A 27996-nucleotide genomic window follows, 5' to 3' on the forward strand; every position below is an offset into this window, starting at 1 on the left:
TTCCAGGCTGTATCATAACCGGCCGTGATTGGGAGTCAATAAGGCGGCGCACAATTGGCCCAGGGTCGTCCGGTTTAGGGTTTGGCCGGGGCAGGCCATCATTGTAAATAAGAATTTGTTCTTAACTGACTTGGTTAGTTAAATAAATGTTAAAACATTATTATTTTTTAATGACGCTACAAGCTTGGCACACCTGTATTTGGGGAGTTTCTCCCATTCTTCTCTGCAGATCCTCTCAAGCTCTGTCAGGTTGGATGGGGAGCGTCGCTGCACAGCTATTTTCAGGTCTCTCCAGAGATGTTCGATCGGGTTCAAGTCCGGGCTCTGGCTGAAAAACATCCCTACAGCATAAAGCTGCCACCACCATGCTTCACCGTAGGGATGGTGCCAGGTTTCCTCCAGACGTGACGCTTGGCTTTCAGGTTTCATCAGACCAGAGAATCTTGTTTCTCATGGTCTGAGAGTCCTTTAGGTGCCTTTTGGCAAACTCCAAGCGGGCTGTCATTTGCCTTTTACTGAGGAGTGGCATCTATCTGGCTACTCTATCATAAAGGCCTGATTGGTGGAGTGCTGCAGAGATGGTTGTCCTTCTGGAAGGTTCTCCCATCTCCACAGAGGAACTCTAGAGCTCTGTCAGAGTGACCATCGGGTTCTTTGTCACCTCCGTGACCAAGGCACTTCTCCCCCGATTGCCCAGTTTGGCTGGGCGGCCAGCTCTAGGAAGAGTTGGTGGTTTCCAAACTTCTTCCAGTTAAGAATGATAGAGGCCACTGTGTTCTTGGGGACCTTCAATGCTGTAGACATTTTTTGGTAGCCTTCCCCAGATCTGTGCCTCGATACAATCCTGTCTCTGAGTTTTTGCTCTGACATGCATTGTCAACTGTGGGATTACATTTACATTTAGGTCATTTAGCAGACGCTCTTATCCAGAGCGACTTAAAGTTAGTGAATGTATTTTTTTTTTTTTTTTTATATACTGGCCCCACGTGGGAAACGAACCCACATCCCTGCCGGCCAAACCCTGGGATCTTATATAGACAGGTGTGTTGTTAAGTTAAAAAGAATACAAGATAAAAATTGCTGACACCATTCAAACCAATGAGGGTTCGGAACTTTAAAGCCAATTATCTCAGAATAATTTTTTTTGCAGATAGCACCTTATAGTCCCAAGCTCTTGAGGTGTTCTTGCTTCCCATACCCACTCCGACTCTCTGCTAATGAGCTTAGCAAGCCAATTAATTTGTCAAATCAAAACAGTTTCTGATAGTCCAACAGATTTACACCTCCAGATGACAACTACACTCAACTTCCACCATAGTCTTTGGTTTGTACAATAGCGTTACCTTTGGTGGCCATTTTGTAAGATTGTTGCCAAAGCAACTGAAATTATTTCAGTGTACATTTTTCTACCTCCGTACCAAATTTGGTGCATTTATATCAAAACAGTCCTTCAGAATTGTACAATTATTTTACTTTCAGTGGCCATTTTGTAAACCTACCTGTGCCAAATGTGGTGCTTTTATCACAAAGTGAACGATTGTTATGAAAATTTCAGCTTAGCCGCCCCACTTTTACCAGGGAAGATCCAGGAGAGTCCTCCGGGAACCAGAGCTGTGGGGATGAAGAGGGCAGCAGCACTCTTACTGAAGGACAACACGTAGAACATTGCCTGGTTCCTGGAGGAGAACGTCTTGCCATCCAGGATCTGTAGCAGCAATAAGGAGACAGTGATACATCCCGCCCTGAAGGGGGTGCTGCTGTTCTTCTTGCTCTCAGTGTAGAGGGGTGAGTGCACGCCCAGGCCCAGGCCAAACAGGGTGCTCATGTTGCGTAGGAGGCCGTTGAAGGGAGTGGAGTCCATGTGGACCCACTCAGGCCTCACACACCACTTCTGGGCTTTCTCCAGGGTCCACAGCAGGTCTACGCCCAGAGCTTTCAGCAGCACGTAGAAGCCCACAGCGAAGGAGAGCAGGAAGATGGTGGTGTAGAAGTACTTCTTCAGACTGGCTCCGTAGATCCACTGCACTCTGGAGAAGACCTCAGCCACCATGATGCCTGCCATAGTTTGTCATCAAGCTACAAGAACATTGATACAAGATACAATAACTTTTATACTACACTACTTGCTAAGCCTGGCCTGGTTGCGCATTTCACCACAGTTCCTGGAAAGGATGACAACATGAAAGGAAAATAACCAAGCCAGCACAGTAGCGTTCAGGTCAGCAGGACCTGCTGGGTACAAGTGTCTGCATCTTGAAATCTAGAAATCTAGAGTCCTGGTTCTCTGACCTGTGATGACCCCACTGATGACCTGGTGGGGGAAGTGGGCAGCCATGTAGACTCTGGACATGCACACCAGCAGCTCCACCGTACACAGCAGCATCCACAGCCCCACCTGCAAGAGCCTGGGGATGAAAAAGACACTAAGGCCCTGCTCCGAAACAACCCTAGACCGTATCTACCCCCTTTTTGTCTCAAGGGCCACATCAGAATTTTTAAATTCAATGGAGGGCCGCACATTTTTTTTACCGATTTGTTAGTCAAAATCTATTTGAGGGCCAGAACAAAGGGGAGTTATTTGCAAATATATAGGTCCATGATCATTTTTACATACTTTCTATCTAGTTTTAAACGTTCAAGTATGTAATGTTTTTAAAAACCAAAATAATAAAGAAAAACATCTACATCTGTATGGTGGCACCCTTCAGGGACGCATTAAATCGGCTGTCGGGCTAGATGTGGCCATGCGGGCAGTAGTTTGCCCACCCCTGCCTTAACCCTTAGGCACTTCATGTACAACTGAAAGCATTGAATAGGTATATGCAGTAACACCACCGTTGATTCCGCTTCTCTTTGAACCTACAGTGCCTTGCAAAAGTATTCATCCCCCTTGGCGTTTTTCCTATTTTGTTGCATTACAACCTGTAATTTAAATGGATTTTTATTTCGATTTCATGTAATGTACATACACAAAATAGTCCAAGTGAAATGAAAAAAATAACTTGTATAAAAAAATGTAATTAAATAAATAACGGAAAAGTGGTGCGTGCATATGTATTCACCCCCTTTGCTATGAAGCCTCTAAATAAGATCTGGTGCAACCAATTACATTCAAAAGTCACATAATTAGTTAAATAAAGTCCACCTGTGTGCAACCTAAGTGTCACATGATCTGTCACATGATCTCAGTATATATACACCTGTTCTGAAAGGCACAGAGTCTGCAACACCAGAAAAAAGCCATTGCTTAAAGAAAAAAATAAGCAAACACGTTTGTTGTTTGCCAAACGGCATGTGGGATATTCCCCAAACATATGGAAGAAGGTACTCTGGTCAGATGAGACTAAAATTGAGCTTTTTGGCCATTAAGGAAAACGCTATGTCTGGCGCAAACCCAACACCTCTCATCACCCTGAGAACACCATCCCCACAGTGAAGCATGGTGGTGGCAGCATCATGCTGTGGGGATGTTTTTCATCGGCAGGGACTGGGAAAGTGGTCAGAATTGAAGGAATGCTGGATGGCGCTAAATACAGGGAAATTCTTGAGGGAAACTTGTTTCAGTCTTCCCAGAGATTTGAGACTGGGATGGAGGTTCACCTTCCAGCAGGACAATGACCCTAAGCATACTGCTAAAGCAACACTCGAGTGGTTTAAGGGGAAACATTTAAATGTCTTGGAATGGCCTAGTCAAAGCCCAGACCTCAATCCAATTGAGAATCTGTGGTATGACTTAAAGATTGCTGTACACCAGCAGAACCAATCCAACTTGAAGGAGCTGGAGCAGTTTTGCCTTGAAGAATGATGTACCAAGCTGATAGACATACCCCAAGAGACTTGCAGCTGTAATTGCTGCAAAAGGTGGCTCTACACCTTGAATAGGGGGTGAATAGTTATGCACGCTCAAGTTTTCAGTTTTTTTGTCTTATTTCTTGTTTGTCTCACAATAAAAAAATATTTTGCATCTTCAAAGTGGTAGGCATGTTGTGTAAATCAAATGATACAAACCCCCCAAAAATCCATTTTAATTCCAGGTTGTAAGGCAACAAAATAGGAAAAATGCCAAGGACAGCTGTTATCATCACGTACCCCAGCCGAGCACATGGCATGACCCGAAGAGCTTCCTATGAAGAACAACACACTGGCTTCATGGACCATTTAAGATATAAGAGTTGGCTAAAGCGCATACAGTTCTGGCTAACAGGGATATGATGAATCTCCGGCAAAGTCTTTATGTTCAGTATCTATTTTCTGTAGAATTACATTAGTACATTTTAGTCTTTTAGCAGACACTTTTATCCAGAGCGACTTACAGGAGCAATTAGGGTTAAGTGCCTTGATCAAGGGCACATCAACAGATTTTTCACCTAGTCTGCTCAGGGATTCGAACCAACGACCTTTCGGCTACTGGCCCCATAATCACATTCAAACTCTTTCTCGCCCCTGTTTTGTTGTCCTTTTTGGACAGTGGACACACACCCTGAAGATAAAATTAACGGAATTCACTGTACACTTCCAACTGAATTCCTTTCCAGATAAGATTATTTTATATGTATTTACCCTGCTGAATGGGAATCAATACTAATGTGCAAAGGTTGTTATGGCCCTATGATCATTAATTTATTACTTACTAAGAAAATAATGCGTCCACTTGCCAATACTGCTATTTCTTGAGGTGTGTTGAGTGATACGCATTGCTATACTCTGGCACACATTGGTCTATCTATGGCATTGCCGACCTGGTCCAGTTTCACAGGTGATTGGGAATTGTTTTAAGGCAGGGGCTGGATCTGTCCCATGGAAGTGGGTATCATGGACCCACCAATAGGGTCTCTCTCCAAATAGAACCCTGCCATTCAACTCCTTGAAATGTTACAACTTTGTAATGATTATATAATGACACTTTTTTTTTATGACAAATGTGTATTTTATAGGATTTATGTTCAAGACAGGGTAAGTTCTTCTTTATGTGTACTTATTCCACATTTGTAGTAAAAATCCATGACTTACAAAATGACAGAAACCCGATTTAACCCGTTCCTTACCACTTCCGGACCAGGTTGAGCCAGTCCCCGATGACAGCCACCCAGATGAGCTTGACCCCCACGTCCCTGCACAGATGGAACCAGACTGGGAAGAAATAGAAGAAGGTGGTATGCAGGTCTGCCACTGTAGAGGCTAAACCAGCCCTCATAATGCCCATACTGGGTCTGCAGATGGATGGCCACCTCCACCCCCCAGCTGTGGAAAAGATCCATGACTGCGGTGTGGATCCAGATCAGCCCCCAGGGAAGGTGCACCAAAGCTGGTAGAGCTCCTCTGGAGCTCCAGGACTGTCAGCTAGTCTGTCTGTTCCCACCAGACTTTTATTCAAGGTTGGGGCATTTGTTTGCCTTCAAGTGGACGTTACAGGCAAGCTCCCTGACCTTTAGCCTACACCCCGCCATGGAGCTCCTGTTGCCAAAACCGGTAAACAGAAGTGCTCTGCTCTGGAGTGATAAGCTAGCCCCTGAAACAGGATGTTTCTGTGATGGTGGGTGAACGTTTTTCCACTCCAGGACTGTACGTCTCTTGGCAAAGATAGTAGCAAGAACACGTTAAGCAGGCCAATGAAAATTGATTGACCTATTGATTGACCTTTTCACGTCTTACCACTTCAACCACATCCATCAGTATCATGTGAAACGAATGGCATGAAATCAATCAAAAATGCACTGACTTTATGACCTGCTGTAATGATAACAGTTCATTGGCTATTTCTTTCCAATAAGCTAAAGCCTGAGGTGAGTCCTGGCTAGGGGGTTGTCTAGTCGGGCCTATTTACAGTACAATGAGTACCATATCCAGGACCTAGTTTTATTGGTCAGTTATCTTTTCAGCATCTCTGGAGCAAGTCCCACACTATTTAATGATTGATTCCCTTATGTAACCGACAGGTGGGCTAGCCTTTTTTTCACAAAATGTTCACAAAATCATCAGAAATTCATTATATAACTGACAGATTATTATCTGCAGGTCGTTGAAGAATGGGATGATTTTGCATGTTGTCAACATTTATTCTGCCTTTCATAAGATAAAATAAACATATTTGTTTTGCATTCAAGCCTCAGTTTTGGATTTATTCATGTTTTCAACAGTGTGCTGGTCTCAATCTCTTCCAGCCTTAATATGACATTTTTATATTTCTAATTTTTTTAATGTGTTTTTTGAAACTGCCCAAAAAGTGGGCTTATTAAATTGGTACACATGTGACTCTTTTAGTTCCTATCTTATCCATTTTATGGTCTTACAAGGACAACTTACTGTATTACAGGTAAAGCAGACTGTAGTGCAGTAAAACGCTGGATTTTGCATTTCAATAGAGAAAAGCAAAAGCAATGCCGTTGTCCACACATCCCCTTGCTTGGCTTGTTTTGCCACAAACTGTATTGTGTAGGCTATTTGTTAGGTTTTAATGTGAATTCCACTGGTCAATCATAAAGTATTTTTGTCTCCATGCTATTTCAGGGTGAGCAACACAGAGACAATGTCATCTGTTGTTTTTACCCCTCCTTTGTACTTGTTTGTATGGTCTCTCCCTTCAGTACTGTACAACCCTCCCAAACTCCTCTGTCCTGTTGTGCTTTATTACACATGTGCAAGGTTCAAAGATCAGGCTGTGCATGCCTTTGGGTGGTGGGTCCCTCTGGTATAAAAACAACCGGCAGACTCTTACATAGCTACAGTTCTCTCCTTCTGCACCACATCTCACATTGGCTTCCTAGACTGACAGTTCTCTAGGGACAGTTCGAAAATGGAGGCGGTCATGGATGCCTTTCAGGGCTATGGGGTGAGCGCCACTAATTACCTCCAGACCAACTATAAGGATGCCCAGGGTTTGTTCCTGTGGGTGTCCTGGGCTGCTGATCTCAGGAACACCTTCTTCATCTTCTTCCCCCTCTGGTTCCACTTGCGGGAGTCGGTGGGTATCAAACTCATCTGGGTGGCAGTGATCGGAGACTGGCTCAACCTGGTCTTCAAGTGGTGAGTCCAGCTGAGCTTATGTACTGCTTATGAATGTGTTATGTATGGTTTATGAGTGTGTTATGAAGTCATTATATAGGTACCTTTCAAATAAATGCTTACTGGGATACCAATTTAGAACTTGATCAAATGTGTCTCTTCGGCTACATCTGGACACATTGAAATGTAGGTGTGTGTGTGTGTGTGTGTGTGCACTGTCCCTGTCAATTTAATCAAATTAAATGCGATAATTAAATTCCCTGCATTAGTCTAAGTGGCTTGTGCTTTCCTTCCAGGATTCTGTTTGGCGAGAGGCCGTATTGGTGGGTCCATGAAACACCTTACTACAGCAATACCACTGCACCTCACATTGAACAATACCCCATGACCTGTGAGACTGGCCCAGGTAAGAAGCATCACTTTACTTCCATTTACTTTTTCAATAGTGCCTAATAATATGAAATATATGCTATGATTCAGTGAATATAGCCAACGCTTTATCATTTTTGTGATGATGATAATATTCATGGTTTACAATAATGTAGTGTATTGTGTTTCATTTTACTTGAATAAAGCGCTATGACCATAGACTGAAGTATGCGTTTCTCTGGTAGGCAGTCCCTCTGGCCACGCTATGGGAGCCGCAGGCGTCTACTATACTCTGGTCACCTCCATCCTAACCATCACACTGACCAAGAAGAAGACGAGATCTTCCACCAAGGGCCTGTAAGTTCCAGATCATTCAACCCCTCCTTCTCTTGTCCTCAATTATCTTATTCTTTTTTTAAAATCATTTTTCATTCAGTGCTTATCCATTTTCTCTGTGCAGCACTGCAGTTGATGATTTACCATTAAAACTAACTTTAGTTGTCGAAGGGAAGGGGATGTGCCAAAGATTGCATTTGAGTTGTTTTGTTGTAAAACCATATCCCAATTGATAAGGGAAATTGATGAAGAAAGCAACAGTCTATTAAAATGATTACATGTGCAGTAGTAGAAGCCTACTCACCTGAAGTGTCACACACGTTTAGTGGTATTACATTTTAAATTTTAGTCATTTAGCAGACGCTCTTATCCAGAGCGACTTACAGTTAGTGAGTGCATACATTTTTCATACTGGCCCCCCGTGGGAATCGAACCCACAACCTTGGCATTGCAAGCGCCATGCTCTACCAACTGAGCTACAGGAGGCTATTCAAGGTTTCTTGGACACTATTTTAGCAGCCAGACAGATTTCAAAACGCCTAAAGACGTATTTGCTGACGGTTCCTCTCCCTCTCCCCCTTGTCTGGGCAGGTATCTGCGGGGCACTCTGTGGACATTCTTCTGGGCAGTCCAGGTGTGTGTCTGTCTCTCCAGAGTCTTCATTGCTGCCCACTTCCCCCACCAAGTCATCTGTGGAGTCATCACAGGTCAGTATAAAGCCCTTATAACAACCCTCATAACTATGTGCAGATTGTTCAACTACACAATGCTAATATGACGTTATTTGATTTCCAGGTATCATGGTGGCTGAGGTCTTCTCCAGAGTGCAGTGGATCTACGGAGCCAGTCTGAAGAAGTACTTCTACACCACCGTCTTCCTGCTCTCCTTCGCTGTGGGCTTCTACGTGCTGCTGAAAGCTCTGGGCGTAGACCTGCTGTGGACCCTGGAGAAAGCCCAGAAGTGGTGTGTGAGGCCTGAGTGGGTCCACATGGACTCCACTCCCTTCGCCAGCCTCCTGCGCAACATGGGCACCCTGTTTGGCCTGGGCCTGGGCGTGCATTCACCCCTCTACACTGAGAGCAAGAAGAACAGCAGCACCCCCTACAGGGTGGGATGTATCGTTACCTCGCTGCTCCTGCTGCACCTCTTTGACTCCTTCAAGCCCCCTACACACACCGCCGCCCTCTTCTACCTGCTGTCTTTCTGTAAGAGCGCCACTGTCCCCCTGGCAACCGTGAGCATCATCCCCTACTGCGTGTCTGGAGCTTTGAGCAGCGTACAGAGCAAGAAGGATCTGTGAGGTCGTTGACGGCTGACACACATAGACTCATGTATACGGAGCTCACTCCAGAATTGAACAGTGTTCACAGGTGCTTCAAACCTTAATCATTCCATACATTGACTTTCTTCCCAAATAGCCGAAGAGGTCAACAATCCATTGTGGTCTTTGTCTACCATACACACGTTCATCCAGTCACTCACTGTAAATGTCTTATTTTCCTATGTATGCATTGTGTGGACACTGAAATGAAAGAACTATCTAGCATATTACTCAGAGGCACTTAAGACCCTGTGGTTTAACTGTATCAACAATTCTAATTTAAAATGTAGTTCATTGCGAACTCAGGAGTCCAGAAAGTGAATGTTTCCTTGCAGTTGCTTTGACTAAACCTCATTTTGAAACAAGATAAAGCAAACTCAAGTCCAGGAGAATATGAGCCCAAAAGCTCTCTCAGGGACTTTAGTGGCCTGCTTTAAAGTGTGTTCTAAGAATGTTATATATTACTATGTTAATATTTGTTTTGTAACTGTGTTTTTCCTGTTTAAAATATTTTTGGAAATTCTGTCAGATATTTATAATAAAAATCTTTAAAATACATCACTGACCATGTGCTATTTATTTAACACTACTAACCATACTGTTAGGTATCAGTCCAGACACATTCTACATTCAGTTTAATTGTTTCCTATCATTAACGACGCAAATGACTGATAAACTATCAGCAAGTCCACAAAATGCAGCAGTGGTAAAATGACAATCATATGGTTTTCAAAACCCAAAATCAGCAGCTCACAATATCAGTGACATGAGCCAAACCATCGGTCATCAACCCTACAGATCCTTCAGCAACAGGAAATGTGAATTATGTGGATTATAATTAAAGGACGTTTGTAGGGGTTGATACATTTTTTGTTAGGGCAAATCAAGTCAGCTATTTCAAAGTGGAAATTGCAAGGTTTAGAAGCCTTTGTAAAGCTCAAATACACTATAAGTTTGCATTTCCTGCACAGGGTGATCAAATTAAGATCCTACATCTGTATATGGAGCCCTGGAATTTGGCCTCACGCTCACTGATTACACAGGTCCACGTCACACAGCCGTCACACCCTGCAAATACGTAGAACTGACAGCCTTGGCTGAACCATCAATATGACTGCCAAGGTTTTCTTTTGGTAATGCATCTGCAGACCAAATGAAAATGACTGTCCAAACATAATTAATTCAATATATACTTTCCTTTGATTTACTGAAGGTGAAAATACACTAAAGAATCAAAGACACTGATAAGCACAGGACAAATACAATTTCAAAGGATATCTTCAATCACATTCAAAATGAATAAAAGTTAACTTAAAAATGAATGCAATGTTAATCATTAATTACATGGGTGTGCTTCCTTAGTCCAAAATGTTAACTTTCACATTTTCCCTTCTTATATTCATGAATATATCTAGTACTCCTATATTCATAAGAATATATACAGTTCCTTGATTTAAACTGTACACTGTGGTCATCACTGAGGTCAGAAGTATCATTACTTAGCAAAGCACAGGTTGACTTTTATTGAAATTAATATTGTCCTGGAGGCAGCTCTGCAGTGGTCACTAGCTGGCACAGCCAGTCATAAAACCTGATTTTAACCTTAACCACACTGCTAACCCTAATGCCTAACCTTAAATTAAGCCCAAAAAGCTTATTTTTGTTTTCATGAATTTATACGATATAGCCAAAAAAGTAACAAATGTACACTGAGTGTACAAAACATTAGGAACACCTGCTCTTTCCATGACAGACTGACCAGGTGAATCTAGATGAAAGCTATGATCCCTTATTGATGTCACCTGTTAAATCCACTTCAAATCAGTGTAGATGAAGGGTAGCAGACATGTTTAATTTAGGCTGTTCTAAATGGATTAAATTGGTTTTTTCCCCCTCATCAATCTACACAAAATACCCCATAATGACAAAGCAACTCAATATTAGGAAGGTGTTCATACACTCCAGTCATCCATTACTGCTCGTTCTTGCAGTGTTCCTGTATTAGGGTCTCCACTTCCCCTCGGCGTGCCATGCTGTTGACTTTGCCCTGGAAGCGCCCGTTCTTCCCAGCCCCTTTGCCCTGGAGCATCTCCAGCACTCTGCAATACAGACACAGCACCAAGTTGTTATACATTTCAGACAAAGCGTTTGTTTGAGTTTGAAATCGGTTTTGAAATACTGAAATAGTTAGGGACATTGCCTAGTTTTTTCTGCAAATTTCCCATGATCTTTTTTGTTGTTGTTGCAAAAGTGTGCCACCTGGCTTGGTTACTAATTCACTGCAAGAACTCACTTTACATAAGTCGAACCTCAAAACATCCAAGCTCCTGAACAGGCGCCAATCAAATGGATTTCCAAATGCAGAGTCCCTTCAGTTCTTACCGTGGTCCCAGTTCAGACACTTTCCCACTGGGTCCTGCCAGCAGGAACAGCCCTGGTCCCTTCTCCTCTCCAACAGTCAGGAACACCAACGTCTCCTACGAGACAAAAGAAACAGGAGGGATAGGGTTTATTAGGTATTCAGAACACACCAGAACAACTCTCAATTTCCAATGTAATCAGTCATGGTACAATGCTACTTACAGTATACCGTAGATGCATTTCACTAAAGAATATTAGACACTGAACATAAAAAAAGAGTAATAATCTTACCTCAGTGCCTATTTCATTGGCTATTATGCTCATGAACTCATTGTCACCCTCTTTCCTAAACAGAGAAAAAATTATCTTGACTATTTTAATAAACTGATGAAAGTTTTCAATGACAGATTACCAGCCCAGTCATATCATCTGTCCATCAAAAATAGGAGTAAAGAAAAATAATATGTTTTTATTGTTACATACACCAGATAGGTGCAGTGAAATGTTTTACAGGGTCAGCCATAGAAGTACGGCACCCCTGAAGCAAATTATTGTTAAATGCCTTGCTCAAGGGCACATCGGTAGATGTTTCACTTGGTTGGCTCGGGTATTCGAACCAGCGACCTTTCAGTTACTGGCCCAATGCTCTAACTGCTAGGCTACCTGCCGCCCTCTGTGTGGCGAGACCCTCACTTGTGTAAGGTGAAGAAGTTGCCTCTCTCTGGGTTGCTCTTGAAGTTCTGGCCAATTAGAACAGCCATGTCTCTCAGTAAGCCCAGGTTACTCTGTCAAATAAAAACAGAGTTTGGTTAATGATTAAATTGAAGACAGAATAAGGGAAATTCAGAGCAACAGAAGGTTTTCCGTAGCTCACTTTCTGTAGCCCCTTAACAGTCTTCTGGATCTTGTCCACTGCATCAACATGATCATCTGGTCCCGTTCTGTCAAACACAGTCAAATCAAGTGTTTGAGACATTTATTTCTTAACATGTATAGCATTTTAAATCACTATATATAATTTATATACATATATAATTTACAGCATATTAGGTTCTTGCTACATTCAGCATTGCTTTACGGAACTCACTTGAGGAGGGACACCAGTGAGCGTTCTGTGCTGTAGCTTTTCTCAGCATACTTCAGGACCCGGTTGCCCACTAGGAATAACAGATTGGTTTTGTTCTTTTTTCCTTTCTCAGTCCCCAGGAGTTTTATGACCTAAAACACATCAGATTCAATCTGTCAAAAGTGAGAGAAGCATTACATCCATAAAGCCATATTAAGCCACATAAAAAATAAGAGGTGAGCTACATAGTACCACATATTAAACCTGTGAGAGACAAAATGTGTATTAGCATTACTTTAAGGTTAATATAAATGATATGTGTGTACAATCCTGTTACTCTGGTTGTGTAAGTTGCTGTTTTAACATAACTCTATACCTAATCCACCACGGCTGTGCACATCTCGTGTTCTTACCCCCACCCTCTGTACTCTGAAACGTGCATGTTCGGATACAAGGTATCTCTGTTCCGAACGAAGTCTCTCCTTATCCTCTATTCTAAGAACAAACAGTTCTTAGTACTCGCAAGAGAACACAGAGGACAGAATATTTGTCCACCTCTTCTGGTAGATATCGGTTGGTTCGACACATTGAGACAGTTGTGGTGGAACCAGCCATGACTAAGAATTTATAGGTCTACTATATAAGACCTCTGTATGTCAGAGCTCTCTGCGTGTTGGGTCAACCAGCCTCATTATTGCAGAGCACTCACTCTATTCATTTGTGTATAGTGTGACCTGCTCCCTTATTAATAAAGTTAATATCCTGATTGGTGATTGCCCTTGTCTCTCCTCATTGTTAAAGTAGAATTTCCACGACAAACCCATCAGCAAAGTAGGGGAGGCGGTGTGGTTAGGACATAAACATAACATCATACTGTAAAGTTGACCGTGTTTGAGAGTTGTGTAAGGTTCCACCTGTAAGTGACTGAGGTTGGACACGTGGGTCCCACAGCACATGTTGGCATCAACGCCCTCGATGTCGATGATCCGGATAGGCCCCGCTGCGTCGTCCGGGAGACCACGACTCCTCACCTAGTAGATATACAACACGACGAGTTAAAATATACAGTAGTCATTACACACAGCTCATGGGTTAATACATCACAAGGCAAGTCAATACAGCTTTGGCAAGACTCGAAACGATAAGGTTCTATCTGCGCAAAGCATAGTTCTGAGATATTGAGCATCAAAGTTTTCACATCCCAGATATCAGAACTGTTTTGCAGTGAATTCTTCTTTCATAACCCATTAAGGTCCTCACCTTAAAGTTACCTAAAGTGCAGAGTATAAAAATACAACATTTTTTTTTTTAGGGTGGTGCAATCGCAGCTCTGAAATGTCAATCTGGGTTCAGCCATAAGGTTCTATGTGGCACAGAATGTTAAAATTATTTCAATTTCAATAGAAAAGTACAGACATTTAATGATTCAATAATGAGAACAACTTTCCTTCTTTCTAATCACACACATTTGTTGAAGCGATGGTTCCCTAAAATGACAAATACACGCCAGGTAGCTTAGTGGTTAAGCGTTGTGCCAGTAACCGAAAGGTTGCTGGTTCTAATCCCCGAGCCGACTAGGTGAAAAATCTGTCGATGTGCCCTTGAGCAAGGCACTTAACCCTAATTGCTCATGTAAGTCGCTCTAGATAAGCGCGTCTGCTAAATGACTAAAATGTAAATGTCCTATGGATAACTAGCAACATTGCTAAAGCTTAGCTCTGGATGAGTAAACTGATATATTTTTCTGGTCTCTGGCACCCAAAGTAAGTAAACTATACTTGCTAGTTATAAATAAAATGTGGTAAGTTTGTAATTTTAGTGAAATACCCCTTCCATGGAGGTTTTCGTATTGATATAGAACAAGACAAAAACAGCAATGCCTCTCCCAAGGGCCTTAAACATGCTCTTAAGGCACCTGTATTTATTTGTTTTTACCATAAAGAGCTTACGTTATGGCCAATCTTAGTAATAGAAAAAGAGGACCAGAACCTATGATATGAATAATCAAGGACTTGGGACTATAAGGTTCTGCAAAATGTACTGTATTTTGAGTATTTTTCAAGTCCCAGATCTTAGAACTGTTTTGTGATGTCGTTGTCTTTAATGACTCAATAAGTATATCACCTTTCATTACTTTTGATTGACAACCCAGCATTGTGTGATTGGATTGCAGATAGAACCTTATAGCACAAAGTTAAAAGGTGTTTGTGCAGATAGAATTTTCAGATGGTTCTTTTTCTTCATCATAAATGTTTCCACAAATCTGACATATACTACATGACCAAAAGTATGTGGATACCTGCTTGTTGAACATCTCATTAATATGGAGTTGGTCCCCCTTTTGCTGCTATAACAGCCTTCACTCTTCTGGGAAGACTTTCCACTAGATGTTGGAACATTGCTGCGGGGACTTGATGTTGGGCAATTAGGCATGGATCGCAGTCGGCGTTCCAATTCATCCTAAAGGTGTTCAATGGGGTTGAGGTCAGGGCTCTGTGCAGGCTAGTCAAGTTCTTCCACACCGATCTCAACAAACCATTTCAGTATGGACCTCACCTTGTGCACGGGGGCATTGTCATTCTGAAACAGGAAAGGGCCTTGCCCAAACTGTTGCCACAATGTTGGAAGCACAGAATTGTCTAGAATGTCATTGTATGCTGTAGCGTTAAGATTTCCCTTCACTGATACTAAGGGGCCTAGCCCGAACTATGAAAAACATTATTCCTCCTCCACCAAACTTTACAGTTGGCACTATGCATTGGGGCAGGTAGCGTTCTCCTGGGATCCGCCAAACCCAGCACTTACAGTTGACCAGGGCAGCTCTAGCAGGGCAGAAATTCGACGAACTGACTTGTTAGAAAGGTGGCATCCTATGACTGTGCCACGTTGAAAGCCACTGAGCTCTTCATTAAGCCCATGCTACTGGCAATGTTTGTCTATGGAGATTGCACGGCTGTGTGCTCGATTTTTACCTGTCAGCAACAGGTGTGGCTGAAATAGCAGAATCCACTCATTTGAAGGGGTGTTCTATATATACAAAAGTATCTCACATGTAAAGGACCACCTATAAAGCAATTCTATGCAAATAACTCATTTTTACCAAAATGTTAGACAGAACCTTATAGTCCCAATGTTATGAAGTGAAGTGAAATATGGAGAAATAGTGCATAGTGACATAGCCACCTGTATTGTATTATACTGACAATCTTTTCTCTGGTGCATTTTTTTGTGTTTACTCGAGATGAATGATGCCCACCTTTTCCAATGCAGGGTCGTCTAAGGAGAGGACCTGAACAGCGACTGGGACATGAGCACGAATCTTCTCATTGACTGCTGCCTCGAGGGCCTCCATCTGGGCAGGTTTCATGGAGGGAGTGTCCAGCTCTATGGTGCTGCGCTGACGCCCCAACTCCCTGGAACATGCCAATGAATGAGAAAGATCGATGCAAAAATTGTAACCAATGCATTATTTTTTTTGTACAAGCGCAGGCACTGAAATCAATGTGCTTTCTGCATGCTTACCAGGATGTGGTCTTGTACCCAAACATGGAATCTGCAATAGCTGTGATTAGATGTTGCCCTAAGGACCAAGTAAAAACAAGTCAGGATTTATGCAACTGTACCTTCAAGTAGGCTACACTGAATGTACCGCTTAATCATACTCCATAAATACATGTAATTGTTTCTGAGAAGCTGAATTGTACAGTTCTGCACTGCACATACGGTAAAGCTTGTCCGTGCTCTTACCTGAGTGTTGCTGCATATGGTCAAACCTGCGCTCCCAGTCCACCTTCAGCTGCACCTCCTGGCCCACTTTAAGGGCTGAACTCACAAAGTGCACAGCCTCAGCTCCCTGCCTCGTCACCCGCAGCACCGGCACATCTCCAATCAGTCCGTGGTCATCTGGCTGGAGATGGAAGATACTAGGTGTTAGCCTGCGTTCTACCACTTACAGCACACCACAACACTGACCACATCCTAATGTCACCAGAAAGAGAGGGGTAGTTCAGTGAACATTCTGGCCTTCCTGTATTTACCTGACCACCTCCCTCAGGAAACAATATGGTGTCTTGGAGCTTGACATTGAAGCCTTTAACGGTTTCTTTCTTCCCATTGATTTCTTGTTTCATTTCACCTGGTGAGCAGGCCACCACTGAGGTGACAAACTGCGGAGAGAAAGACAATTAGCCATCATCAACATTTTGATGACAGTCAGTTGAAAACACCTAATTTATGCCAAGGAAAATGTACTCAGTCAATGACTCCGCCATTTGGAAACACATTTAGCCCGAACAACAGCTGGTAGTAGCACAGACAGAACAAGCTTGTTACCGGTATATTTGGTAGCACAGATATCTTGGTTTAGTTATCAGTATCTTTGGTAGTAGCTAGCTGTTTCATACATCAAAAGACAACTAAGAATGAAACAGCAACTACTTGCGGCTGTTCGGGCTACAAAACAGGACTACATTCAATTTCATGAAGCAGAAAAACTGAGCAAATGCACACATCTAGCTAACCACTATTAGGCTACTGCTTACAGAAAGTTGTCAATGACAAATCTGGCATAATCTTTATTTCATTGCCAATGTGCAATCACTAATGACAACATGCCATTGAATGAGCATGTGCCTTGGGATCATAAACGCAAGCAGACCCATGTCAGTTAAGTCTGGTCTATGGCTAGCTGTTAGCTAGCTTGATTTCAAATCAAATGAAATTGTATTTGTCACATGCGCCGAATACAACAGGTGCAGACCTTACCGTGAAGTGCTTACTTACAAGCCCTTAACTAACAATGCAGTTCTAGAAATAGAGTAAAGAAAATATTTACTAAATAAAATAACGTACAAAAATAGGGTGGGGGGGTGGGGGTGGGGATGAACGGTTCAATGTAAATAGTCTGGGTGGCCATTTCATTAATTGCTCAGCAGTCTTATGGCTTGGGGGTAGAAGCTGTTTAGAAGCCTCTTGGACCTAGACTTGGCACTCCGGTACCGCGCAGTAGCAGAGAGAACAGTCTATGACTTGGGTGACTGGAGTCTTTGACCATTTTTGGGCCTTCCTCTGACACCTCCTAGTATATTGGTCCTGGACATCAGGAAGCTTGGCCCCAGTGATGTACTGGGCTGTACGCACTACCCTCAGTAGCACCTTACAGTCAGATGCCGAGCAGTTACCATACAAGGCAGTGATGCAACCGATGGTGCAGCTGTAGAACTTTTTGAGGATCTGGGGACCCATGCCAAATCTTTTCAGTCTCCTGAGGGAAAAAAGGTGTTGTCGGGCCCTCTTCACGACCATGTTGGTGTGTTTGGACCATGATAGTTTGTTGGTGATGTGGACACCAAGGAACTTGAAACTCTCAACCCGCTCCACTTCAGCCCTGTCGATGTTAATGGGGGCCTGTTCGGCCCTCCTTTTCCTATAGTCCACGATCAGCTCCTTTGTCTTGCTCACATTGAGGGAGAGGTTGTTTTCCTGGTAACCACACGGTTACCTTTGTTTTCTTGGGCGCATGGACTATGGTGGTCTGTTAGAAACGTGTAGGTATTACAGACTCGGTCAGGGAGAGGTTGAAAATGTCAGTGAAGACATTTGCCAGTTGGTCTACGCACGCTTTGAATACACGTCCTGGTAATCTGTCTGGCCCCGCTGCTTTGTGAATGTTGACCTGTTTAAAGGTCTTGCTCACATCTGCTACGGAGAGCGTGATCACACAGTCGTCCGGAACAGCTGGTGCTCTCATGCATGCTTCAGTATTGCTTGCCTCGAAGCAAGCATACAAGGCATTTAGCTCGTCTGGTAGGCTTGCGTCACTGGGCAGCTTGCGGCTGGGCTTCCCTTTGTAGTCCGTAATATTTTTCAAGCCATGCCACATCCGACGAGCATTGCATTAGAGCCGGTGTAGTAGGATTCAATCTTAGTCCTGTATTGACGCTTTGCCTGTTTGATGGTTTGTCTGAGGGCATAGCGGGATTTCTTATAAGTGTCCGGATTAGTGTCCCGCTCCTTGAAAGCGGCAGCTCTAGCCTTTAGCTTATGCGGATGTTGCCTGTAATCCATGGCTTCTGGTTGGGAAATGTACATACGGTCACTGTGGGGACGTCGTCATCGATGCACTTATTGATGAAGCCGGTGACTGAGGTGGTATACTCCTCAATGCCATTGGATGAATCACGGAACATATTCCAGTCTGTGCTAGCAAAACAGTCCTGTAGCGTAGCATCCGCTTCATCTGACCACTTTCATATTGAGCGAGTCACTGGTGCTTCCTGCTTTACTTCCTGGTCAGATTTGCCAAATGGAGGGCGAGGGAGAGCTTTGTATGCGTCTCTGTGTGTGGGGTAAAGGTGGTCTAGTGTTTTTTTCCTCTGGTTACACATGTGACATGCTGGTAGAAATGAGGTAAAACGGATTGTTGAGTGTGGTCTTAGTGTCAGCATCGGTTTGTGGTGGTAAATAGAGCTACGAATAATATAGATGAGAACCCTCTTGGTAGATAGTGTGGTCTACAGCTTTTAATGAGGTATTCTACCTCTGGTGAGCAATAGTGCGAGACTTCTTTAATATTAGACATCTTGCACAAGCAGTTATTGATAGACACACACCCCAGCCCCTCTTCTTATCAGACATAGCTGCTCTGTCCTGCTGACACACAGAGAAGACAGCCAGCTCCATCTTATCCGTGTCTTCGTTTAGCCACGTCTCGGTGAAACTTAAGATATTACCGTTTTTAATGTCCCGTTGGTAGGATAGTCTTAATCGTAGATCGTCCAATTTGTTTTCCAATGATTGCACGTCGGCCAATAATACGGAGGGAAGTGTTGGTTTAACCTACTCGTCCGCGAATTCACGTGACTAACGTGCTTTTTGATTGACATTTTATCATGGCATTGGAAGACTAGACATCGTGTAAACAATATTTCACTCTGCCTGTCAACTACTATCTAACTAAAGTAGGCTACACACAAAAATAGTACAAGTTACTGTAAGAACGTTAGCTAGCTAGCTCATGCTAGCTGTAACGTTAGGCTATGTAATGTCGGCTCGGATCCTTTCAGCTAGCAAGCTCCTGACCGTGCTTTCTCTTTTAAAAAAGCACAAGGTAAACAAATATGTTACTCTCTCTCCCTCATACCTCTTGCATGTAACAGTCCCTTTGACACTGAAACGCCATTTAAATAAATATAATGTAATACATCCAAGGTACACTATGGAGCAGCTCACTAGCCAGAACTGGCTGAATTCACTCAAGTATGGGTAGTTGCAGCCCAATATGGCGACTGGAGTATGAGCAGAGATATTAGAGAAAGGAGGAGATGGGAATCTCAATAGGCAATGAATGGCTCAAGTATGGGTAGTTGCAGCCCAATATGGCGACTGGAGAATGAGCAGAGATATTAGAGAAAGGAGGAGATGGGAATCTCAATAGGCAATGAATGAAGGACCATATAACGCCCACCCAGCAGACTGCCGACAAAAGCGTTCACGTTCCTAAAAGAATCGTCACCCAATCCCGTCTCAAAGTCAGGGTATGAGTCGAGAAACCGGACTATTTTCCTCGAAAGTACATAATGTCACGATTCCAAAGCTATACGATGTTACAGATAACAAGTTAGTTATCTTACATCTCGGAAAATATTTGTAAAAACATGTGTAATGCATGCTAATATTGGGTTTTTGAGCTAGCGCCCAATTGACTCCTTGAAGGACAGCTCTCCTTGTCCCAAAATATACCAGAATGCACCGCGCGGCCCATGGTCAACGTACACAATGGGCCTTAATTCGATTATAAGGGAGTTTCTCATCTCCTCACCTCAAAAGTATCTCTATCATTGGTGAGTGATGGTGTCGAAAGGAGTGTATGTATGGAAAGCGAATCAGTTAATTGGGCAGATTTGTTGCCACTCAAGACCGTTTTGTGTGGCTGATTGGGCTACCCCACGAGTCAATAAGCCTGCGACCAGTGCACTGGTGTTGTACCTCACTCCAATTATGCGTACTTGGAGTGTCTGAAAGTGGGCGTTACAAAAGAAGTGGGTGCACCACCAGCGATGGGTGTAACTTCAGTGGGTTGATCAACAGCGATGGGTGTAACATCAGCGCTCCATTATTGATTAGCCTGGTCATAGCCCCCGAGTGACTCCAGAGTGGCGCAGTGGTCTAAGGCACTGCATCGCAGTGCTAGCTGTGCCACTAGAGATCCTGGTTTGAGTCCAGGCTCTATCGCAACCGGGAAACCCATGGGCGGCGCACAATTGGTCCAGCGTCGTCCAAGGTAGGGGAGGGTTTGGCCGGCAGGGATGTGGGTTAGTTTCCCAAGGGGGGCCAGTATAAAAAAAATGTATGCATTCACTAACTGTAAGTTGCTCTGGATAAGAGCGTCTGCTAAATTACTAAAATGTAAATGTACAATAGCCCGGTGCAGAGCGGGTCAGTTTAATTTATAAATTAGGACAAGCGGGAGGCGGGGACGCTCCAGTACAGTAAGGGGCGTTAATGGACAATAACGTTGGATGCCAGCCGCCAATATAAATAACTAGTATCGATAACCATTTAGATATCACCTTGATACATACAGACAGTCTACTACTCAATGGGAAGGTCATGAACAGCAACAGCTCCCACTTGACAAGTACCACTGTCCGACAATGGCGGGAAGTAGCTACCTAGTAGCCAATATCAGGGTGACAGTCACAGTAAACACATGCATAAAACTCATGAAGCAACAGTACACCCATCATCAATACTTTTAATCAAAAATAAACAACCGTCAGTTTTACAACAGAAAATGTACAATTACAAAAACAAAAGTCCAAACTCTCGTGGGAAGTTAGCTCAAGGTAGTTGCGTGGTAAGAAACTGAATAAATAATATACAGCTCAATCAAAACCGTTTAACCAGCAGAGTGCTTTCGACACCCATCCTTTCCACAAGCCCCAATAGTGTACAACCGCAGCCCCCCCTCCCCTCGATCACGACATCTTCATGCTTGTGTGACACTTTTGAATGTGGGTCAAAAGGGAAATAAAAGTATTATCAGAGTTTTTTCGCCCCTGCCTAACGGAGACCTCCTTGCTAGCTAGCAAGAGCGACACCGGTAGACGGTGTCCTTCGCTCCCGCCTGCCCTCACTGTCAGTAACAAAACTGCAGGAAAACAGTGCATGAAAGGTGGGAGCGAAGAATACAGTCTACCGTTCGCCCCTGCCTCACTCATGCTAGCTAGCTAACTAGCTAGCTTGCTAGTTAGTGATACTGTGTGCTAGCTTGCTAGTTAGCTAGCACACAGTGTTGCCCCCGTTACCGACAGTTGGGGGGCAAAGGACACTGTCTACCGGTGTATGGCTAACTAGCTACCGTTGTGACCCCCCCTTCATCTGTGGGGATTATTGGCGGCTGGCATCCAACGTTATTGTCCATTAACGCCCCCTACTGTACTGGAGCGTCCCCACCTCCCGCTTGTCCTAATTTATAAATTGACCAATATAAGTATAAAGAGGGGTTCCTGCAGATGCAGGAATGCCCACATGCAGGAACGCCCCGAATTGCGGGTAGCAATTGCACCCTTCTCACAAGCCCACTAATTTCCTTTCGCACACCCACTCCTTTCCACGCGCCCACTACTTTCCTTTTGACACACCCACTCGCCCATACTCCAGTCGCCATATTGGAATGCAACTACCTCCTTCTCGTTATTTTTGCAGCAAGAAATAGTGCTGCGTGCAACACATAAAAATGTAATATAACATTCAATTGAACGGAAACGGTGCTGTACTGAACGACCAGTTGAAAAACTGAGAGGGGTTGGGTTGTGGCTTCAAAATGCACCTCTGCCCTTTAAATACGTCAGTCATTGCTTCAAGCCACTCCCCGGCACACCCAAGGAACGGAGCAAATGTACCTCAAAGTCTGTTCAAAAGAATGTACAAGAACGTTTTGGGGAAACGTGTCGTTCAGTACAAGCCGTTCCGCAACGTAGCAAACGTTCAAGCGAACTGAACGCACCCCAGTAGCTAGCTAGCTAGCTAGGTCATGGCTAGAAGGGTTCCAACTTTTGTCAAATTAACAGAAAGTGTTAATTTTTTTTGCATTTTAGATAACCCTAACCCTTTTCCTGACCTTAACCTAATTCTCCTAACCTGATACGTTAATTCTCATAACCTGCTGTTTAAATTCTTCTAATCTGCTACGAAAAGTCAAATCTGACGTTATTTTGACAAAAACTGGATCCCTTCTAGCCATGACCAGCTAAGCTAGCAACTGTAGTATTTCTGATTTTCAACTTCTGCATTCAAAATAAAAGCTGCCAAACAGACTTTTCCCATGAGAATGGGTTCTTGCATTTACATTTACATTTTAGTCATTTAGCAGACGCTCTTATCCAGAGCGACTTACAGTTAGTGAGTGCATACATTTATTTATTTTTATTTTTCATACTGGCCCCCCTTTGGGAATTGAACCCACAACCCTGGCATTGCAAACGCCATGCTCTACCAACTGAGCTACATCCCTGCCGGCCATTCCCTCCCCTACCTTGGACGACGCTGGGCCAATTGTGCGCCGCCCCATGGGTCTCCCGGTCGCGGCCGGCTACGACAGAGCCTGGATTTATTGAGACAACTTATGGAAATGCACTGAAATTCAAAATACAAGTATCCATGAATATGTAACAATGTCCCAAATGTTGTAGGCCTCTGGTGTGTGACTTCTATTTGTCTATTTGTATTCCAATTCTGACCAATAATAAGCATATTGACAATAAGATCTTCAACCCTATTTAAAAATGGCAATAAAATTAATCTGCCATTAAGAAATGAGGCAGCTATCAGTTTCTGTCTGTCTTCTGGCAAGCTTTTCAACTCCCTCCCCCATCCTCTTGAGTTCACAGAAGGTGGGGTGGTCCTGGAGTGAAAACCGAAAATTCCCCTTCTTTCCAGAGAGTTCTACTACAACCTATAGGGATAGGGAAGGGGAGGGGGGATATGTACCCCTAGCAGCTGATACCAGCTGATCTAAAAATAGTGCAGGTCCTAACAGATAGACTGCTAACTATTCTGAGTAGGCTACTTGCTCTCTCAGTCAACCTCAAAAGAACCATAAACGTCCAGGAGCATATTCTCTCCATAGAATCAACAAAGAACCAACAAGATGGCCATGTTACCAAAAAACCTTCCCAGACCAGAGGAGTGGTATGTATTGCTAAGAAGCAGTTTTCTAATTTGACAGACTAGGTTTAGACACTAGCACTGTAGAAGTTTCCAGGTCTCTTACCCCATGTGCTTTTAGTCAGTTGGTAGATCCCGTGTAAATTGGGCATATCATAAAATGGTATTTAGTGATTAGTCTGTTAACAAATGCAATATAACAAGATTTTCATGATGTTTTCTCTGTTTCTAACAATAGTCAAGGAGCACAGACTCTATGGTATGACAAGAAGAAATATGTCGTCATTAACTTCATGGTGCAAAACCCCAAGGATGTTGAGGTTGATATTCAGGATACTTATATAGTTTTAAGGTGAGTTTGATCAATTTGTAACCCTAAAGTGTGTGATCTAGCAAGTTGTGTTAGTCTAAATAGTGTCTAAATAGTGTGTGTGTGTGTGTGAGTGTGTGAATGTGTGAATGTGCATGTGTATGATTTCATAAACAGGCCTGTGTTATCACTCTATAATGATTGCTCTTACAAATAGTATATGTTATTATTGCAAAATGTTGCGTTATAGCCTACGTTTAATGACATTGTATGTCTCTGTGGATTTGTGTCTATGACAGTTGCAAAGACGTTGATGACAACAACATGTACAATCACATTTACTTTTACGACAAAGTAATGAAATTCGTAAGTATCAACATTTTCTTTTTCATATCAAAGTTAATTAGCTTCTCACAACTAACATAGAAAACAGTATGCTTCAATATTCAGCACAGTAATGTATTAAAAACCGGATACAAGTTACAGAGCATTATGGATACTGAGGTACATCATTGTGTATTTCTCTAACAGGACTCCCAAGTGAAAGTCTATGATCGCAGTATCCACATCTTGATCAGGAAGGTTAAAGAAAATGTTGCATGGCCTCGTCTTCAGAAAGATGCCAATCTCAAGGTACTGGAACATTTGGTCTTCCGCTGAGAATAGTTAAGAGCAATGTAAGGGTGGACTAATGCTTCATGTGTTAAAGGTAGACTCAGCAATATGACATCATCATAAAGGATTTGTGCCCTCCCTTGGGGCATGCTCACACTGGAAAGAGCCAATAGTCTTGGCTGATTTAAATTATGTTATTGTTTACTTCTGAAAACAGAAAGTCACCATGCTATGCTATAATGCCGTCATATTACGGAGTCTACCTGATAGAATGTCTATCAACATGTTCTCTCTCTCTACCGTCATTATTCTGTCCCTTGTAGCCTAATTGGATGGGTGTAGACTTCGAAAACTGGAGAGACTGGGCGAACGAAGAGGATGAGGGAATGGCGGAGTACGAACAATATGTGGATGTAAGTGTAACTCTGCCAAATGGGCTTATGTCTATGTTTGAAGGTTTGCACATCTTACAGAGTGTGGCTTTAATTCATGGTTTTCCATTTTAGATGATTCAGGATATAGGGAACAAGAAAGGAGGGCCACCTGCGATGGATGATCTTGATGATCTGGTTAGTACAGCAAGAATCTACCTCGAACTCACCTAAAAGCTTTTTCCAACAGTCATTATTAGGGGCATATTTATTAGCCTACCTCTCACTTGTCTTTGTCAGCAAGTAAAGCGAGTTGATAAAAATAATTTGATCTTTTCACAGAGTGATTGAACATTTCTGAATAGAGCCTTTCTCTGCGTTGGACGTGGATTGACTCATCAAAGCCATGTTGATGGATTTGGTGTATTTCGCAATGATGGTTTGCTATGAATGTGATGCGAATGAATGCTGTGAATTTCTAAATGTGTTTTCACTGGTGATGTTTTCTGTGTTATTTAAATGTTTCTATTGAATGTGTTATTTATTAAATCAACTGAAGCATGGGCGTCATGCACCCCAAAAATCTGAGGGGGCACAAAGTACATGAGGATGCCTGGGGGGTGATGGCCATAAGTTGGAGAATTGTGCATTTTTCAAACATCTGAAACAGCGTTTTCCTGCAATCTAGAGCCATAATCATTATGTTTAATTAAATGTCAAACTATGTCAAATTTTCTGCATATCTAGGCATACCTCTTGAGCTGTCTGTATCCTCCTGACTGGTGGTTATTGTTTTAAAGAAACGAAATATGCTTCTCTGCATCTCTGCTAAAATCTGGGTAAAAGATTGAAAGGAATGTGTCTTATTCAGTATATTTAGTTATTGCTTGCTTTTCTAGTCTACCAACTTTGCCAGCAGGCAGGCCAGCTAAGATAGTTAGACAAGCTAGACACTTGATTTATAGCCTGAAATGGCTTCTTGGTAGCTAGTTATGAGGTTGGGAGATTGGGAACCTATCTGGGCTAGCTAAAAACGAACTTCATAAAATTGCTAAGTGGCTAGTAAAATAATTATAATAAAATAATAATTATAAAATAATTGTTTATTTATAAATGTTTTACCTCTTACTGCCGTGGGCTAAATCAGGGTCACACAGAGTGTTTCTTGGTAGTCTTAAACAAATCTACTTTGAAACAAAAGTATACACCTCAATATTACACTTTATATACATCACAGAAGACTGAAATATAACAAAATGCTTTGACATAGAAACACCAGATTTTCGGTGTTTAATTTTTTTTATTTGTTTATTAATTATGAAATTCTGAAAAATATTAATAACATTCCACCCATGTGGCCACTAGAGGGCGCTTTGGTCATTCGACTGCAGAAAAGGGGCTACAAACAGGGCAGATCTGAGAGGGCATGTGCCCCTGTGCCCCCTATGGGCATGATGCCTCTGAACTGAAGTCTTGTTTATACTTAACTGTTATGTAATAATCTAGTTTATTGAAGCTTGAAATGTAACAGACACCCTATAGGCCAAACAGTACATTAATTAATTGACTTAATCAATGAAATCTACATTTGAAAGGCAAACCTTCTGGATAAAAGCTGTGCAGTATAAACCTTTGCATACTGCTACTACTGATTATTTTTTGTTGTTGCTCAAAACAACGTTTTTTTCTGTAGATAAGTTACAAAATAATTCTCTAAAGAGGGTGAATCCTCACTGCAGAAACAATAAATAGTGCATTAAAATAATACAGTTTTTTTGCAGGCCATCTAATCATTTGGCCAGGTAAAAATGTATTTGAACGCACATTTCACGATCTGACATAATGGTAGCCTACCTTTTGGGCTTTACATTGGAGATTTGCAATTTATTTCATGATTCTAGGTCGATTTTTAAGCATTTTTAACGAAGAGCCGTTTGGGAGCCAAATGTACCTGTTCTTCTATGTGAACGGAGCCAAAAGAGACAGCTCACCAAAAAGACTCGGAATGCCCATCACTACCTAATACCAGTAGGTGGCATCGTGGCACCCTTATGGTGTGCACTCTGAAAAGTGTATTTTATGGACATGGCCTGTGTGTACAACCTATTAAGGACTAATAACACCTCCAATGCTTATTGTATTAATAGCCAGACATTGTTGGGTAAGTCATCTGTTTTACATATTGTAACAATACATGGGCCACCATGTTTGAGTGGATATGCACTTTTAAACTTCTAAAGACTCTCGACAAGCAAGAACAAATCAATCATTTGTGTGATTGAAAAGCAGCCCATTCCAACAGAGACATTTAGATTGCTGTTTGAATTTTTATTCATTATTGATACATTCAGAGTCTTGTTTTGAAAAAGCTCAATCCATTTAATCTGTGTCTCATTAGGACACAATCTAAACTGATTGCAGTCCCCTATTGCATAGTTTTGAGTGGGATCAAAAACAAGTATTAGTGAGGTCATCACATGTGTAGTTCCTTACTCTGAAACAGTGACAATACTTTGGGAGGCTCTCTTTTCCCAATTAGCTGGCAACGGATGTTCAGAATGCATGGCTACATTGCACTAATCTTACGGACATACAGGTCATTCATTACAGATTGTTAAGGAATGTTAATGCAACGTTCAGATAGCTGTGTTCAGTGGCGTGTATTCATGGTTGCCAAGGGAATGATCAAGAAAAATGACCAAAAAATGACCAAGAAAACCCCCAAAAAATGACCAAGAAAAAACAAAAAACATACAAAATAATGTATCTTTCCTCTCTCTGTGTTTTATACATTTCCTTCAATTCGCAAGAGGCTGATTGTAATGTATCTCAATGGAAAAAACGTCCAAGCGAACGAAACAGTGACCCTCTGTCTATGTATGTGTAGCCCATTTATGCTGTTTGGTCAAAAAGAGTATGACATTGTTGCTGCCCATAGCATTGAATGTAAGGGAAGCCAGCCAGCATTTGGCCTCCCTTGATATTTACAAAAAAAATGTATGATAGCCAATCAGCGTTGAGCTAAACTGAGTGAGCTCAGCTGTGAATGGACCTGGCGCACCAAATAAAAAGTGT

The 27996-nt window shown here is 42.5% G+C and overlaps 4 protein-coding genes across 4 annotated transcripts; 2 read left to right on the plus strand and 2 right to left on the minus strand.

Annotated features, from left to right (window-relative positions):
* Window positions 1-1098: 1098 nt before the first annotated feature.
* LOC121581589 (glucose-6-phosphatase catalytic subunit 1-like) lies at window positions 1099-6042 on the minus strand. The gene is made up of 5 exons (XM_045223777.1): window positions 5046-6042; window positions 4731-4849; window positions 4561-4564; window positions 2290-2405; window positions 1099-2055 (listed from the first exon to the last, which is right to left on the minus strand). Exons 1-5 carry the CDS (start codon window positions 5201-5203, stop codon window positions 1541-1543), a joined length of 912 nt encoding a protein of 303 aa, XP_045079712.1. The 5' UTR covers window positions 5204-6042; the 3' UTR covers window positions 1099-1540.
* A 672-nt stretch (window positions 6043-6714) lies between these two features.
* LOC121548937 (glucose-6-phosphatase catalytic subunit 1) lies at window positions 6715-9587 on the plus strand. Its single transcript, XM_041860654.2, has 5 exons — window positions 6715-7023; window positions 7299-7408; window positions 7617-7728; window positions 8299-8414; window positions 8503-9587. The coding sequence occupies exons 1-5, from the start codon at window positions 6794-6796 to the stop codon at window positions 9006-9008; spliced, it is 1074 nt and encodes a 357-aa protein (XP_041716588.1). The 5' UTR covers window positions 6715-6793; the 3' UTR covers window positions 9009-9587.
* Window positions 9584-19748, minus strand: LOC121548867 (alanyl-tRNA editing protein Aarsd1). The gene is made up of 12 exons (XM_041860532.2): window positions 19598-19748; window positions 16494-16622; window positions 16204-16363; window positions 15979-16036; window positions 15713-15869; window positions 13371-13487; window positions 12478-12608; window positions 12265-12331; window positions 12084-12175; window positions 11682-11736; window positions 11412-11506; window positions 9584-11128 (listed from the first exon to the last, which is right to left on the minus strand). Exons 1-12 carry the CDS (start codon window positions 19634-19636, stop codon window positions 11002-11004), a joined length of 1227 nt encoding a protein of 408 aa, XP_041716466.1. The 5' UTR covers window positions 19637-19748; the 3' UTR covers window positions 9584-11001.
* A 3734-nt stretch (window positions 19749-23482) lies between these two features.
* Window positions 23483-25655, plus strand: LOC121548993 (putative protein PTGES3L). Its single transcript, XM_041860787.1, has 7 exons — window positions 23483-23649; window positions 23864-23977; window positions 24235-24301; window positions 24467-24568; window positions 24874-24963; window positions 25057-25119; window positions 25264-25655. Exons 1-7 carry the CDS (start codon window positions 23609-23611, stop codon window positions 25270-25272), a joined length of 486 nt encoding a protein of 161 aa, XP_041716721.1. The 5' UTR covers window positions 23483-23608; the 3' UTR covers window positions 25273-25655.
* Window positions 25656-27996: the final 2341 nt, after the last annotated feature.

The sequence above is a fragment of the Coregonus clupeaformis genome, chromosome 1, assembly GCF_020615455.1.
Source record: "Coregonus clupeaformis isolate EN_2021a chromosome 1, ASM2061545v1, whole genome shotgun sequence".
Classification (NCBI taxonomy): Eukaryota; Metazoa; Chordata; class Actinopteri; order Salmoniformes; family Salmonidae; genus Coregonus; species Coregonus clupeaformis.

Bases quoted from the DNA above. Each gene is read 5' to 3' on its own strand.
- LOC121548993 (XM_041860787.1), top strand. From the start codon at position 23,609: ATGGCCATGTTACCAAAAAACCTTCCCAGACCAGAGGAGTG. The intron at 23,650-23,863 runs GTATGTATTGCT...TTCTAACAATAG, and splicing joins CTTCCCAGACCAGAGGAGTG to TCAAGGAGCACAGACTCTAT. The intron at 24,302-24,466 runs GTAAGTATCAAC...TTTCTCTAACAG, and splicing joins ACGACAAAGTAATGAAATTC to GACTCCCAAGTGAAAGTCTA.
- LOC121581589 (XM_045223777.1), bottom strand. From the start codon at position 5,203: ATGGGCATTATGAGGGCTGGTTTAGCCTCTACAGTGGCAGACCTGCAT. The intron at 4,850-5,045 runs GTAAGGAACGGG...GTTGAATGGCAG, and splicing joins CTCAACCTGGTCCGGAAGTG to GGTTCTATTTGGAGAGAGAC. The intron at 2,056-2,289 runs GTCAGAGAACCA...AAACTATGGCAG, and splicing joins CATCAGTGGGGTCATCACAG to GCATCATGGTGGCTGAGGTC.
- LOC121548937 (XM_041860654.2), top strand. From the start codon at position 6,794: ATGGAGGCGGTCATGGATGCCTTTCAGGGCTATGGGGTGAGCGCCACT. The intron at 7,024-7,298 runs GTGAGTCCAGCT...CTTTCCTTCCAG, and splicing joins CTCAACCTGGTCTTCAAGTG to GATTCTGTTTGGCGAGAGGC. The intron at 7,409-7,616 runs GTAAGAAGCATC...TTTCTCTGGTAG, and splicing joins GACCTGTGAGACTGGCCCAG to GCAGTCCCTCTGGCCACGCT.
- LOC121548867 (XM_041860532.2), bottom strand. From the start codon at position 19,636: ATGGCGTTTCAGTGTCAAAGGGACTGTTACATGCAAGAG. The intron at 15,870-15,978 runs GTAAGCATGCAG...GGCATGTTCCAG, and splicing joins GGGTACAAGACCACATCCTG to GGAGTTGGGGCGTCAGCGCA. The intron at 12,609-13,370 runs GTGGAACCTTAC...GATGTGTTTTAG, and splicing joins CCAACCTCAGTCACTTACAG to GTCATAAAACTCCTGGGGAC.